General features: G+C 31.1%; 1 protein-coding gene across 1 annotated transcript in view; it reads right to left on the bottom strand.

Moving 5' to 3' along the window:
- Window positions 1-16,282, bottom strand: part of LOC107437680 (uncharacterized) — a 626,528-nt gene that overhangs the window by 140,755 nt on the left and 469,491 nt on the right. Inside the window, exon 10 of the mRNA XM_087151873.1 lies at window positions 4,051-4,163. Coding sequence (XP_087007999.1) covers window positions 4,051-4,163 — 113 coding nt within the window. The remainder of the gene's footprint in view (window positions 1-4,050; window positions 4,164-16,282) is intronic.

The raw sequence follows: 16,282 nt of genomic DNA, 5'->3' as shown, positions 1-16,282 counted from the left end.
AAAGTTTGATTTAAATGTTTGGCATATAATCATCACTTTTAATAAGTTAATATCATACATGGCTGGGCACATGTCACCCTGTCAGCTAAGTCATGAAACCGGTTTGTAAAGGCTGATGAGAGGCAAATCAAGTGTGTCAAAAATTTCTCAAACCCACACAGCCTTGTTTTCGATAACGTACTTTTCAAGCTGCTGATGGATCCATTACTGTGTAAGCTGCTCTTATAATCATAACACTTTCATAGTTCTCCCCTGAAAGTGAAAATATCATGAAGCTATTAAAGTAATGTTCGATTTGTTTAAAAATCACTTTCAAATTTTCATATCTCCTTACAACAATGAAATTTTTCAAGGTGGTAATACCACTTATCTTTCGTATTTTCAGTAAAGGATTTCGCTTATCTGAATCATTCAAGTTTAAACTCAACTGAATATATTTGGGATAAAATTGAAACACCTGTTCATGTACAAAATCCAACTCTCAAAATATTTCTACAAGAATGGAAAGCTTTTGAGTCTGCAAGGTTTAATATATTTTCAGGATCAGGTTTAATATCTAAAATTTTTTTTTTTCAAAATGTGTGTTTAAAATCCTATGCAAATATTTTGCTTCATTGAGTTCAATGTTCAATGTCAGTTCAAATGTTTAATCATTCTTTTTGATGCGGCAAAACAAGCATATATGGGGAAACTATTTTCAAATATTCCCCGAAATCCCGAATCAGAAGAGCTGCCATACTAAAGTGAATGTTTCAAAGGAATACATAAGAAAAAAATGACGAAAAACTTAAGCTAGGATAGCTCCCATAAAGAAAGAAGACTCAATTTAAGACTGAAAGGTTCCCGAATTTAAGAAACCCATTGTCACCGAAAAACTTATACATTTTGACTCTTAACCTAAACAACCAGCCATATTCCGAAGCATAAGAAGAAAACGACAACTTGAGAATGGATGCATGGAAAGTGAGTAGGTGGAAGAGTCATCTATCCCCTTAGATCAACTTGCCAATACAGCAGGATGGGAAGAAGAAGAAAAAAATGGAACAATGTTAGCAATTTAACAAAACTTGAATGGAGGAATACAATTTTGCTTGACATCATCTTCTGAAAAAGTAACTCACACAGGATCATGATGGCTATATATATATATATATATGATTCTCGGATCTTCTCTTTCCACGACAATATTTTTTTATTTAATGTTTAACTCATCCTAAAAAATACAGCTGTGAAACTGGGAAAGAAAATATCGGTACTCCATTGTTAGGCCGAGTCGGCCATCTTGACAGATATTCTTCCGCGCTCCACGACCAAATCACCCACTTCCGCCCAATAAAGCCGCGAGTACGACGTAGATCCGAGGGAGGAAATAGGCATTAGAAACTATAAAAGATGGAGAAGGGGTGGGCAGTGTGGAAAATGTATCTGACTATATATTTATAGCTAGAGTGCGTGCCCGGGAGAAAAATATAAAAATAAACACTGATCTGCTCCTATTTTTATTTTTATCTTTCAAACTAAAAAGAGAGAGGGTTTCAGAAAATACGGCTTTGCTGCAAAGGACATAATACGGTACAAGAAGGGCGGAAGGAACATATTTAGAAGGAAAAAGGTTCTTTTTTGTCGTGTGCCACTCATAAAGCAATGGTCTGGAAGAAAGAAATGCAAGACCCCGTAGTGTATAAGCTGCAGGAAAGCATTGTGTGCCATAGAAACACGTGTAATCGTCTCTTTTTTTTTTAAGTATTTGAACAAATAAAAGTTTTCTTTTAAGTATTACTGAAACAGTTTTAGAAAAGATTTACTCTTTTGAGAAGGAGATTATGTTGGGGAAGCATTTCATTTTACTGATTGTTTATTTATTCTCCTTTTTCTTTCGGGGATTAGGCAGCGGCACTGTGTTTTGTAATTACTGGAACTGTTACTGCAATACCTTTAAGTTTTATTTTTTTTGGCTTTAGTTTCTATTGTATCAATGCAGTTAACTTATAATATAATTTTTTTAACAAAACTGGCTCATAGAAATTATATTCCATGCTTCGCACTTACTTGATGCTTAATAGTTTCTAACACGTATACGTGCATTGTTGTCGTAGCTTTTGTTTTGTTTCAGTTACACGTATCGTTGTGTCTGAGTTATTTGCAACTTTTCAGGAACATGCATCATCTATATGTCAAAATTATCTCTACTTTATGTTTTAATGATTGTAATATGCAAATATTTCATGAGTAGTAGATAGTAAAATATGATGCGTCTATTTTGTCTTGATTGTTATATTGTAATGTAATATGCTGTCATATTATCATATTTCTTAATCTGCTTGTTTGCAAAAGATTTTATTCATATTTTCAACAAATTTATATATATTTTTCCAACCAGCTATAAACAATTTGGAAGTATATCTATTAACCAGTATCTAAATCTTTACTGTTATATGAACCTTACTTTTGTGGTACATTATGAACCGCAGGATACATGCATATCAGTAACATAAGCCTTTTGTTTTAAACGCATTAGTTTATTATGGAAACGTCATCGATTTTTAAGGGACATATAGTATAGAAATTTATCTCTGTGTAACAACATAATTGTTTATTGTACTTTCAGATGTCTAAAAATAGTTGTATCTGCAAAGTACATCTCCCCTCATTCAGTAGCTGTTCTAAGTATTTAATTAATTGCTAATATATTTAACTAGCACACCAGTGCTACAATAGTTGACTGAAATTTGGCTTAGCTTTCAAACAGGACGTGTCACAATAGCACACGCCTTAACGCAAGTTTTAAGCTGCATTTGTTTAGCAGTATGATGATATGATAATTGATGAAATTGTTTTTAATCATTGATGAAATTTTAATACGTGAGATAGAAGTTTTTAAGATTTGAAAGTTATCCGGGCCTGTTTTGTTTTTGGATACACTTAGAAAGGGGGTTGGAATTGAAGGAATCCTATAATTTATTTTCCGCTTTTTCAACATTTCGGGAACCTCTCAATTAAAGGGTTCTCTTGTTTTGTATGCAGTACGAAGGTTTAAATCTCTTCTTTAAGGCTCTTTTTCTAAGACTCCTTTGAAATATGAATTGATGCTTTTTTTGCGAATAATATATTATTTTCGTAACTGATATATTATGAGTTTGCAACTGTTACTCATTACTGTTAGGTCAAGTTCAGTCTATCAAAAACCAGTGCTGTCTACGTTTATATGAAAAATGGTGCAAAACGTCAATATGGAGGAAAGCCACAATTTTGTGAAAATGAAAAGCATTTGTGGTCATTTTTTTTAATTTTTAAAAACTTACTTCAATGCTGCATTACTTGGGAACACAAAAATTTATAAAAACTGAGAATAAGGCAGTGATTTTGATAATCATCATCTAGGTGAAAAAATAACGCCAACTTGGCGATTTTTAAAAAGTTTAATATTTTTTAAAATATTTCAGTTATTTGTTTGTTCAAAAGCCCAGATAATTCTTCACGGCAAGATTATATATATAGTTTAAATTCATCGCATTGCTTCAAGTGTAAGACACTTAAACTATGGCTTTTTTTAACTTTCCTTGGATACAGAGCTTCGAAAAACAGCTTTAATTCATTTGATTCATCACTTTTTTTTGAACTAATAATTTTATTTTCCTTTAGAAGGAGTTGCACTTGTTACTTCTTATTCAGGGATACTTCAGAATTCGGAAAAATTAAAGGAATTCAGAGAGTTGTGGTAAAAATGAAGTGAATAAATAAGTGTGAAATAATATAGCTTCAAAAATAGTTAAACGCACAACGGTAAATGGGACCTTAATTTTCTTGCTATTTAAAATACGTCTCCTCGTAAATTCTACTATTTTGTATGCGTCTGTAACACCTGTTTTTAACACTTTCGTCTTCACCGCAATCTTTTTAATAACACGGTAAATAAATCTATTGTTGCTTTCTTCTGCGGAGTTATATTTTCAAGATAAATAAAAGATACTTTATGTTGTAGTACATGCATTAAGGTTTAAAAAGCTAATGACTCTTATAAGAATAAAAAATGATTAAAACGAAACTTACAAAAACATAAAAATCCAAGGGTTTACCGGCTTCAGCAACTGTTTTATGATGCAAACAAGGGTAAGTAGGTATTTCAGAGATTTGTATTGTGAGTGTGGAGCTTTTTTTCATGCCTAAAATGAAAGAAAAAAAAAAGAAAAATTATTTTTGTGTTCTGGGACACTAAAAAAAATATTTAAAGCTATTTTGTGGTGAAAATTCTACTGTATAACATTCACATAGAAACTAGTATCTAATTAAAATATATATCGATTTGATTTAAAGCAAATAGTTTAAAGATTTATTTGGATATGTTATGTTCATACTGATTGATAAAATAGCAAATTAAAATAAAACTTAAGTAAAGAAAGTGTTGTCTCTCTTATACTCTCCTTTCTGATTTCTTAAATGATAAACCCAACTAAAAGTTGGATTAAAATGATTTTTATTAAAAACAAATACATACATATTGTGTAGAATAAGTTTTTAGAACCTATGACAAATGATACAAGATGTGTTTAACAGTAAAAAAAAGTATTGTTATTTTTTTCTATGGAGAACCACTTTTTTTAAAGGTCGAGCAAGTATTTTGCTGAAATTTAAATTAGCCATTAAAATGTTTGCGAATTAATTAATTTAAAGTTGATCGTAACCATGCTCATTCGAAATTGTCTTAATCTTTAATCTCTGCAAAGAAAAAATATCTACAGAATTTTTCAAAATTGACCGATCATTTAAAAAACCAATTAAAGAAAATCGGTGGGAGGTAGAAATGTACGGTTTGCAGCTTAGGAAACAAGATTGATTTATCCTAATCAATTGTTTCAAAATAGCCGACCGGCGTGTGTAGGGGGCAGGGAACTGTCCTTGCATCAGGAAGTTCCTGGGTTCGAATCCCGGGCAAAGCATAGATGTTTCTTTCTCTCTCTGTGTGTTCTATGTCTTTTCTCCTTTGTGTGTGAATGTGACCCGCCCTATAAACGGGTTGTGGTTGTGTGAATGGCATGGCAGAAGTCGAATTCCTGGCCATAGATGGCGCCACTGAAAAACAGGAACAATCGCACTCCCACTGCCTAAAACAGGCACACGACAAATAAAATTGTTTCAAATTAGTTATAAAGTTTGTTAATGGACGGCGTAGTTGATAATATAAGGCCACATAATATTTCATCGAACTAACCAATAATGCATCCAATTAGCCAGCAACAGCAACATGACGTCACCTGAGGACAAAATTAGCTTACACCTATGGTGTAGTCTGTCATGCAGCAGAAATTTTTTTTATAGCTTTTATAAATTATTATCTCCATCAGTTGACGAACTTTGTCAATATTTTTGAAAGTAATGCAAAATAAATGTTCTCACTTTCTAAATAGAACGTATAAACCGACGCAATTCTATTTCCTTTCATTTTTTCTATTTGGTATTTCAAATTGTCGATTTTTTTAGGATATCCAATACATAGAACAATTAAAAAAATTTAAACTGCCACAATTCATAGTTAAAAATTAACAATATCTTTCAGTTAAAAAATAATGGGGATAACAAATATTTCTTTAGGAAATATTTTCAATCCCCGAAAATAAAGCTTCAACATTTAGAATAATTTTCATTCTTGAATTGGAAAACTTTCAAATGTTGGAAGATTCTCACTGTATGAGTAAAGATAAAATTACAAAGTTATTGTTAAGAGACAATTTAATTTTCTTCGCCTAAAACGCAATACTCGATTAAAATTCGCAGAGGGACTCCCAATCTAAAACAATGCGAAAAATTTTAAGAGATTAAATAGAAAGCGAAAGATTCCCCGGGTTGATTCTTTCGTTTTAAAAAAGAATCATTAGAAATGCTATGTACCCCTGAAATCCGACTTTTAAATGTGTTTACTTAATGAAGACAATGAGGTTAATTAGCTGCCTAGTGACTTGAAAATGGTTATTTTCTCCTAGGTTTGTTTCGATTTCCACAGTTACCGTTCAAAAAGTCCTTTAGAAAAGAAGACTTTCGCTCTAATTAATATAATTAAACTCGTCGAGAATGCTGAGAAAAGAATCCCCAGCTTTCTCTTTTCGTTATTATTTTTTTCCCTTCTACGAATTCCTCCCCCCCCCCCTCCAAGAAACTGACGGATCATTTTATAGCATAACACAAAAGAACACTCCTCGATGGCTTGAAACTTCCATAAATGGTGTAATAGAAGCCGCCAGGCATTCTGGAAAACTCGGTTGCTAACAAATGAAATGCCGGTCCATGAACGCAGACGATAACGCTGACGTTGCCAAAACGAGGGAGGAGAAAATTTTGCTAAATTTTCCCGCGGCTTTCTGATTGCGATAATGAATTGTGACATTCACAGAACTACAGGGCGGGCGCTAAAACCTCCAATATGTCACGTAGCTATTATCAAAAAGGAAATATTTCTAGCGCTTAGTAATTGTTCCTACCGCTGCGAAATTATCAGGATATCAGATATCTGCGTCTACTTTGGGGTATTGTTAAGTCCCGAAGTTTAAATTCATTTGGCCCTAAGGTAAGAAAACGTTAATGTCATTGTACAGTGAATGGAAAATGAACGACACTGCCTGCCATTTAAGTGCTGCACCATTCAAACTTTTCATTTAAAGTTTTGAAGACAGTTAAAAATGGCAAAAATTTCAAAGGCGTTTCGCATGTCTAAAAATAAATTTCCGTCATTATTTTTTTCTTAGTTTACAAGATACTACAAAACTAAGAATTTTTAAAATAAGTTTGTGTTACAACCAGTGTTGTGTCTTAGCAGAACATGCGTTTAGAATTTAAAAAATTTTTCTGTTCAACTTATATATTACAAGTGAAGCTGGAAAACCGTTAATGTGCACAGTAGCTAATCTGAAGATTAACAATCCGTTAAAGTTCATTAAATCCGTTAAAGCTCGGATTCAAGTTCCTTCGGCATTTTACCAAGATAATGTGGGCATTATTTTATTTTATAGCTAAACGGCATATTGCTTCCATCGACTAGTTTTTTTTTCATAGTTTGCTTGTGTTAACTTCAGATATCAAAAAAATAATAGTATTATGAACTAGATTAAGTAATAAAATGTAATATCATGTTAATGTAAGCGTACAGAAACGTTGCTGTTTTTCCAGAAAAAAGATTTTAGTGTCTAACGAAAAATGAGCACAATTTCATTGTAATTTGAAGATTACACACACTGTGAAAATTTACGGATCAAGTTACGATGTAAAATACCGGCACTTTGAATGCACCATCCGTAAAATTCAATTTTACCGTAAAATATTGCACCGCAAATTTTACAGTAAAACTAATTTTATTAGAGTGATTCAATGATTTTACCGTAATTTGATCCGGAGTTTTTATAATGTAGATAATTTGAAAAATGAGACAATTTTCAGTGCTTCAAAGAATCACCGTAGCTCATTACTTAGATAATTTATGGAATAACTTATTTAAATCTACTGGTTATATATACGTTATTATTATTAATTAGAATTATCATAGCTGGATAATTAGAATTATGAAAAATTAGTTTATCGCTGAACAGTGACATCCATAGGCACTTTGGATCATAATACTATGCAAATTTAAAAATGGCATTTCAGTTCAAGTTGTAGTATATTTTCATGAAATCATGTATAAAGGGTACGATAATTGTGGTTCAATTTAGTACCACATTGGGTTGCATCAAATTTAAATTATATTATGTTTGAGCATGCTCCAACATTTCAATCTGTGTAGGTTCTTAAAATTTAGATAACTGGTTTTTAACATTTTGAACTTAAATTTCACGAATTAAAAACAGGGAATTTCTTTGAAACTAGTATACTTAAAAACATGTAAAAATTAATTGAAAAATCGAAATAGCATTTAATTTACCTTAATTCCTTTAAAATCAAATGTTTTTAATATTTTGTCCCGAAAATTAGGGATCAATGTTTCTTGAAATATTTTCATTTATGAAAATCTACTTCAAAATGTGTAATTAAAAAGGTTGCGCGTAGCTGTTCTGCAGGTGGGAAAATACAAGAATTTAATGAAAAAATGTATAACCTAGAACTAAATCTCAAATATGCTGAAATTATGAAAATTCTTTTAAAAAAAAACTTCCTAAATGAATGTTTTTCTTGAGATTATTTTTGTCAGAAAAAAAGTACTAATCAAAGAATATTTTAGAACTACAAGTTAAATATAAAGTTTGAAAGACAAAAAAGGCTCAAATGCTTAATTCTTTTAAACCAATTACATTTACAAATGAAAAAATTCTTCGTTTTGGCCACATTTAAAACAAATTAGTTTTTAAAATTTATTTTATTTTGGTTAATATGAAGGTACAGTTGTAACAGTAACGGTTTACAAGGTATTTTTTAAAGCAAAAGATCAAATTAATTATAGTTTATGTTCCATATGGGATAAGAAGATTACTAAGCTAATCACACATCAACAATTAAAATTTAAAATCTGCGTACTTTTCAGTTTATATTCGGAAAACTTTGGTCCTGTATTGTATTTTAACAAAGAAATTACAGTAAAAATTGATTTCAATAACAATTAAAACTATATAAATTGAAATACAAACTATTTCATAGTAGTTCGTCATTATTAGTTTAAAAAACTAAAAAGAAAAAAGGTGGAAATCCAAATGCCAAACAAATATTTAATGAAGAAAGATTTAAACTTTCAATTGTTTTGATTTTGAAGCTAGCTTTGAACTTTGTTTGAAGCTAGTTACAAAAATGAAAAGAAATCAAACGCTGTTTTCCGAATTCGATACATCAATCTTTTAACAAAAGAGAGGAGAAACTTAATTGGTCTCTCTTCTCTGTTAAAGCACAGAATGAAGTAGCAGGTGCTGAATCGCAGGTGATAAAGAACATATAGCAACCCACAGTAACAGATACAAAAGACATGACCTGGAGTTGACAGAAGCAACACCTGATAAAATCACCTGGTAGAAATTTGTTGCGGGTGCTTAATTAAGTATGAATGATGGAGACAAGGTGTTTTTAGGCATGAATTAGTTATGCTTAGTGATGATGAGTGTTTTGAATTAATTAAACAAAACATTTATGGAATGCAAAAATGTACTTACCGTAATAACTACTTCAAATTACTTCCATAATTAAAAAAATAAATACTTACAATATGAAGAAATACTTTTTCCTATTGAAAGTAAAAATACAGTTGAGGTTTTGTTTTCGGATTAAAGTAAACAGTTAAAAACATTCGAATACATTTCTTGAGGTAGCGGTTGTTTAAACTGGTAATTTTTCTTATCTGTTCAAACCATAAGAAATGTAGACGGTTTTTGCAAATGTCAGTTTTGTTGAGTTAGAGTTACGTTTTGACGTAACTCGATACAATTTTTGGTTTTATAATGGAAAAAAAAACACAAATTTTTTAAAAAATTAATAATATTAGAGAACTGAAAAAGATATTTCCTTTTATGAAAATTATTAATTTTCAAAAGAAAAAAATATATTTCCTTAACAGTATCTTAATACTATAAATTAAATTTATTAAAATAAATAATCTATCAATCTATTAAATATTTCGTCAATGCATTTAATCAATATTTTTAAAATAGGTTAAAATTTATAGATTTTTTTTAAAATTTACCATTTGCTTTAGTAATATTAATTGTTAAAAACAGCACAGAGAGTTTGATAATGTATGTATTTCTTTTTTTTAAACAGTGATACACCCTTTGGCACAGATTTGACATCGGTTTCCCTTTATATATATATATATATATATATATATATATATATATATATATATATATATATATATATATATATATATATATATATATATATATATATATATATATATATATATATATATATATATATATATATATATATATATATTTCTATCAATTTAGTTACAAGCAAACATATATTTTGGTTTTTTTACTTATAAAAAAGAGTCTAATAGTTACTTAAAAGAAATCTGTTAGATTATCGGAATTATATATGTACTAAAGTAAAAAAAAAGTATAAAAATCAATAATTGATATTATAAATTAAATAAATGTCAACTATTAATAAATTTTTCTGTTGTATTTAAATAACTGCAAATAAGAGCAAATTGGAAAAATTATTGTTTGTAAATGAGCCGTGTTAGGAAGATTTTATCATTAACGCTAAAAAAGAAGCCGGTGTTTCGAGAAGCATTTCATAACCATAAATTATTAAAATGCTAAATATGATATTTTTTCACTTATTTTGACCTAAATTAATGCAAAATGAGGAAAAAAGTGCAAAAATAAGCTTAATAAAAATTCTGCGTCGAAAGGTTAAGAAATAAAAATAAACATTAAATGAGTTTTCTTGATTTTTGAATAAGAGAAGAGCGAAATTAAGAAAGAAAAGATTTATAATCAATGATTTAAAAAACAAAACGTACAAGAAGGGATTAAAGTCATGAATTTACATGAATTTAAGCGAGTTTTGAGAAAAAAAATAGTTTTTAAACTTAGCAAACTTTTTTAGCCGTGTTACTTATAATAAAGAAAGCATGCGAATACCAGCGTAATTTTTTTTAAACGAAAGAAAGAAAATAAAATTAAAAAAATATCCTTATTAAGAAACTTTTTACCAAGATTCGAAGTTTTTTACTTTTAGAACTTGTCGAAGCTAATTTCTTATAATTGATTGATTCTAACTTTTTTCGACAAATAATTTTTTCCCCCTCGAAAGATGTAAAGCAAATTCCTTTGATACACAGATAAACTCTTCAATCACACTTTGTTGCATCTCCAGTTTTTTACCTCATCAAAAAGAAAGAGAAAAAAAAAGTTAAGAAAAATCCCATTTTTAGGAAAAAGAGAATGAACTATTCACAGCGTACGCTTGATTCCACGTTTCCGCTCCAATTGCCATTTGCCTTTCCTAGATGGCGCTTCTTTTATGGTAATCGGTTGTGCACCCGCTTTGTCGGCTTCTTCACTGTAAATAATAATGATCGAAAGGAAAGGGCAGAAAAAAACTACAACTTCAACTTCCTTTTATTTTTCTAGGATTTCTGATCGACTGTTTGCTGTAGTGGAGCTTTTTCATTTCCGCCTGTATTCTGATTCATTAAGTCAGAACCGGAAATTGGGTCCCCAGTGGTTTTTTGGCTTCCACACCAACCCCCACTTTATTTAATGGACTTTTGTTTGTTCGGTACACTTTTATAAAACCACGCGCGCGCTGAGGAGCAATTGTGAGCACCAGAAAAAAAAAATATTTTTAGAAAGCATTTTTCCAAGCACTTAATAGCGTGCGCGATTTTCGAAAAGTTGCGTGAGTTTATAGTTGAAGACACTTACCTACCTTATTGTTATGCTTTTCCATATTTTTCTTTTTCGTGAATTTTAAGACTCGATAAGAAAACAAAGAAATTAATGTATTCAAATTACGACAAACATTTATCTTTCAAAGCTTTGTATTCATGCATGCAAATAAATTTTTTGTACGTAGTTTTGTCATATTTTATGAGAACTACTGACATTTAACTTTTCGAAATTATCTAAAATAATAGAGATTTTTATTAATAAAATCATATATATATATATATATATATATATATATATATATATATATATATATATATATATATATATATATATACTATACTGTTCGAATTAATTGGGACAAATAAAAAAAAGTGATTTATTGAAACTTTAGCTTTTAATCATTGCATACCTTAAGTTACATTGATACATGTCTGTATTAATATGAAGTATGTCCTCCTTTAGCAGATAAGACTTCAAGAACACGTTTTGGCATTGATTCCACTAGTGTAGCGCACATGTTTTTGACTTCATCGTCGTGGAACCATACTTGAATAGCACTTTTTATCATTTGTTCAGCTGTCGTGCAATTCATCTTGGCTAAGCGATTCTTTGGAATATGCCACAGGTTCTCAATGGGATTTAGGTCTGGAGAATTACCAGGCCAATCAAGCACTTTTATTTTGTTTTCTCGCATAAAATTCTGGACCAGTTTGGAATTGTGACAAGGGGTCAAATCATGTTGAAACGTTCCGTCGAATGTTTCCATGAATGAAACGATCCTACTATGTAATATATCGATGTATTTGGCTGAATTCATCATGCCTTTTAGAGGCACTAAGCTTCCAGTGCTATTTGTTGTGAAGAAACCCTAAAACATTTGTTTAGAATTGTGTTTTACAGTCTGTTGGATATGATCTGGTCTCAGACTTTCGCCTTCACTTCGTCTAACTACACATGATTTGTATCCCTGCACAAATAAATGTGTTTCATCACTGAAAACCACTTTCTTCCAGTCATTTACAGTCCATTTTTGGTATTTTCTGGCCCATGCTAAACGTTTTATCATCATTTTCTGAGTTAGAAATTGTTTTTTCCTTGCTCCTCGTGCCTTACGTCCAACTTCAAGAAGCCCTTTTCGTACAGTTGAAGTACTCACTTCAACACCACAATCCAATAAATCCCTTCTCAGGTCTGTGCTCGTCTTTCTTGGATTAATTTTACTATTTCTTATTAGACTTTTATCAGTTCTTGGAGTAGTTTTCCGTTTGCGCCCACAATTTCTTTTTCTTTTTGGAGAGGATGAGCCGGAGTCTTGAAATGTTCTAAGAATTCTGGAAACACTAGATTTCCCTGCACCAACTGCTGTAGCTATGTCTCTTACAGTCATAGAACTTTGTTCATTAAGAGCGATAATTTTAGAGCGCTTCCTCGGACTAATATCCATCTTTTATAAGCACATAACTTGTGTTAGACTAAACTCAAAATTATAACCACCAGTTTCCAGACTGAAATGCTCACAACTGAACTGCAAATACACTAAAAACAGTCAGACGAGTAAATTATAGTGAAGGTCTATCCATCACCGCAGCTCAAGGCAGATATAACTGAAATGAGCGGTTCGGGACATCACTGGCAATCCCATACCAGCTCGAATGAGAAAATCTTGCTTGTCCCAATTAATTCGAACACTATAGTATATATATATATATATATACATATAAAACTCCTCTAGTTGCACTCAATTTGCGTTTTTGTTTTCATATTTTGTAATCTGGCAATTTTGTTGCGAAAATATTTTTAAATCATTCTTGAAAAATTTCCCGTTCATGTAAGTACATCTGATTTCGCTACTCGCTTTATAGATTTTGTTTTATACTAATTTTTCTTTTTCTTTTCTTTTAGTTTATTTTCTGTTTTTACGTGCTATTTTTACTTATTGTGTTCTATTTTATTTGTTGTAATTTTTGTAAAAAAAATATTTTTGAGTGCTCCTCACACTATTGTATTAATATATTTTGCTTTGGCTATATCGATACAATATCAGAAAGAACTCTTTTTTGCGGATATAATCGTGTGGGCTGATGAAAAGATTATATCTTTTATTTTCAGGATTTTTTTTAAAAAAATTTCATCTCTTTTTCTTTAGTTGTTTGTTATATTTTTTTCCTCATTATTATTCTCCCCCTTTTTTTTCATGTGTCTATAATTTTCCTTTGTTTTATCTTCATTTTGAACATTGTCATTTTCTCCTGGTTCATGAAAACACCACCTATACCTTTAATATTAAAATATCCCTGATCTTCACGTTAGACTTTTTAAGAAAATCCCACTTTTTAGGTTTTTCTAACAGATCAAAGTCATTTTTTCTCAATAAAGCTCACTCAACTTTTTCTGAGTTTTCTTCTTAATCTTCTTTTTCCTTTAAGAGACATGTTTATAAGCTGTTTGTGGCTTTTTTGACATTCTTTTTCTATCTTGTTCGGTTAGCCGAAGTTATTGTCCTTTTGTCTGTAAGAAAAGATTTCCGATTGATTCAAAATCAGAAGGGTGGTGGTGGGATTGGAAATGCACGATAAAAGGGTGGTTGGTTAAAGGAAGTATGGGAGCTTAAATTTCAAAATTTGCGAGTGGAATTTTTTTCCAGCAGAATTGATTGCAGTGACCTTAAAGATGCTTCTAAAGCAAAAATGAATGTTTTGATTTCTCTGAAGAATTCTACAGCAGCCGACAGTGTTGACTAAAATGCATCACAATTGGGTATTTCATAAAAGTGAACCAGAATATTTATTAGTAATGTGAAGAACCAAAATTTATTATTCATTTTTAGAATTTTTTTAAAAATTTATAAAAGGTATTATATTCTAATAAACTTGCGCAAGAGGTGCCGACTGAAATAAGTGTAGTTATATGATATGAAATATACAATAATATAAAAAAATATGTAACGCTTCAGCAGTTAACAACACCACATACTTTTGAACGAAGGAGTGTCGGGTTTCGTTACAGGAACATGTTACTAATTTGGAATTGCAATTAAAAGAACTGTTTAATGCTTTTAAATCCGGAAACTATCCATGGTTTAGGGTAGTACAAAATAGTGGGGAGGTCATGAATAAGCTTAAAATTTGTAGTGATATCGCTTCTATAAGCACCTTTGATTTTGCTAATCTTTTTACCACCTTGCCTCTAAATCTCTCTTTCTTAGCAATTTCTAATTTAGTTCAATTTGTCTCTACACAAATTAAATTTTGTATTTATAAATTTCAAGCACTCTTGAAATCTTGTCTTTACATAAATTAGATCAATAATCATTAATTTTACTCTTACATATGAATTGTATTGCCATGGGCGTTCAATTCTGGCTAATCTTTTTTTTATTTACTATGAAAAACAACTATATAACGAGATAAATCAAATTTTTCTTTATGTTGCAGATATTGCGAGATGTATGTATACTCCGACCGGACTGTGTAGGGGTCAGGGAATTAGTCTTGCATTATTGCATCAGAAAGGTTCTGGGTTCGAGTCACGGACAAGGCAAGGATGCTCTCTCATTCTTTGTACTATCAATCCTAATTGTGGGAGTAATTTGACCCACCCTAATATGGTGCTCCTGAAAGAGTTTCCAGCAAATTTGCCCTAACATGCTTGAATTAATGAATGTATCGCTTCTCCTATATATATATGTGGGGACGGCATGAGTGGTCTTCTTTGAAAATAAGAGGCACTGTACTTTAACAAAACATATATTAAACGCTAAATTTACATAAAGATGGACGATAAACAAACACAGGAACAACACAAAATAAATGAGTTCGTCATCGTGAAGTTAAAAGAAAATCATGATCGCCAATCCTCTCTGGAATTCATCAGCGTCTCCTTTTTTGTTAGTTCCATTACGCGCTCCCGTGTCTCTCGTGTCTTTGGGAAATTCGCACGGGGTCTAACTTGCAGCTTACATAATCTGTCATAATCTGGTTAGATCTCTAGCTAGATCAGCTTACAGCACAGGAACTGGTACTATAGATTGGAACTGGCACTACAGATAGGAACTGGCACTACAGAATCGGCACCACAGAATCGGCCGTCCTGCATTTCGGCTGGTCCTCCAGCGACTCTAAAAAGAATAAAAAAGAAAAACAGAGCAGACTGAAAAATATAATTGATATCTGAAAATTAAATGTTTTAGGTTAATGTCTTTCATGAAAAAAAATCTTTCAGGTAAGAGTGTATCAGTTCAGGCACGTTCACTCTTCCATCTTTGCACGTCTTTTCTCTTCTTCAATGGCTTCATCTTCTTTTCTTTTCAACGTCTTTGGTCTTTTTTCTTTGGCGTCTTTCGTCTTTTTTTTAAACGTCTTTCGTCTTGAACTTCTTCGTCTTTAAATTCTTTTGTCTTCTTTCACGTCTTTCGTCTTCTTTTACGTCTTTCGTCTTTAAATTCTTTCACCTTCTTTTACGTCTTTAAATTCTTTCGTCTTCTTTTACGTCTTTAAATTCTTTCGTCCTCTTTTACGTCTTTCGTCTTTAAATTCTTTCGTCTTCTTTCAAGTCTTTCGTCTTTAAATTCTTTCGTCTTCTTTTACGTCTTTAAATTCTTTCGTCATCTATTACGTCTTTCGTCTTTAAATTCTTTCGTCTTTCTTTACGTCTTCTTCAAAAATCAAATTCTTTAGCAACTAATTTTTCATCTTCAAAAATTACAGTCTTTATTTTTTTTGTCTTGGCAAGTACTAAAATTCTTCTTGGCAACCGCTAAATTTCTTCTTGGCAACCGCTCCATGATTTAAGATACTCCGCACACGTTGTCGAGCAGTTGGGTCCTTCGTGATTCCCTTCTTTTACTACATCATAGGTATTTCCTCCTTTTACTCTTGTTATTTTGTAAGGGCCAAGGTACTTAGGTTTTAGCTTCAAATGAGGTCCAAATTGGGTTCTTTTGATGGCGACCAAATTTCCAATTTCGTAGG

Source organism: Parasteatoda tepidariorum, chromosome 9 (assembly GCF_982258835.1).
Source record: "Parasteatoda tepidariorum strain Cologne lab strain chromosome 9, Ptep-v5.0, whole genome shotgun sequence".
NCBI classification, from domain to species: domain Eukaryota; kingdom Metazoa; phylum Arthropoda; class Arachnida; order Araneae; family Theridiidae; genus Parasteatoda; species Parasteatoda tepidariorum.
Note: the sequence above shows the minus strand (reverse complement) of the source record. Positions and strands in the feature narration are given on the sequence as shown.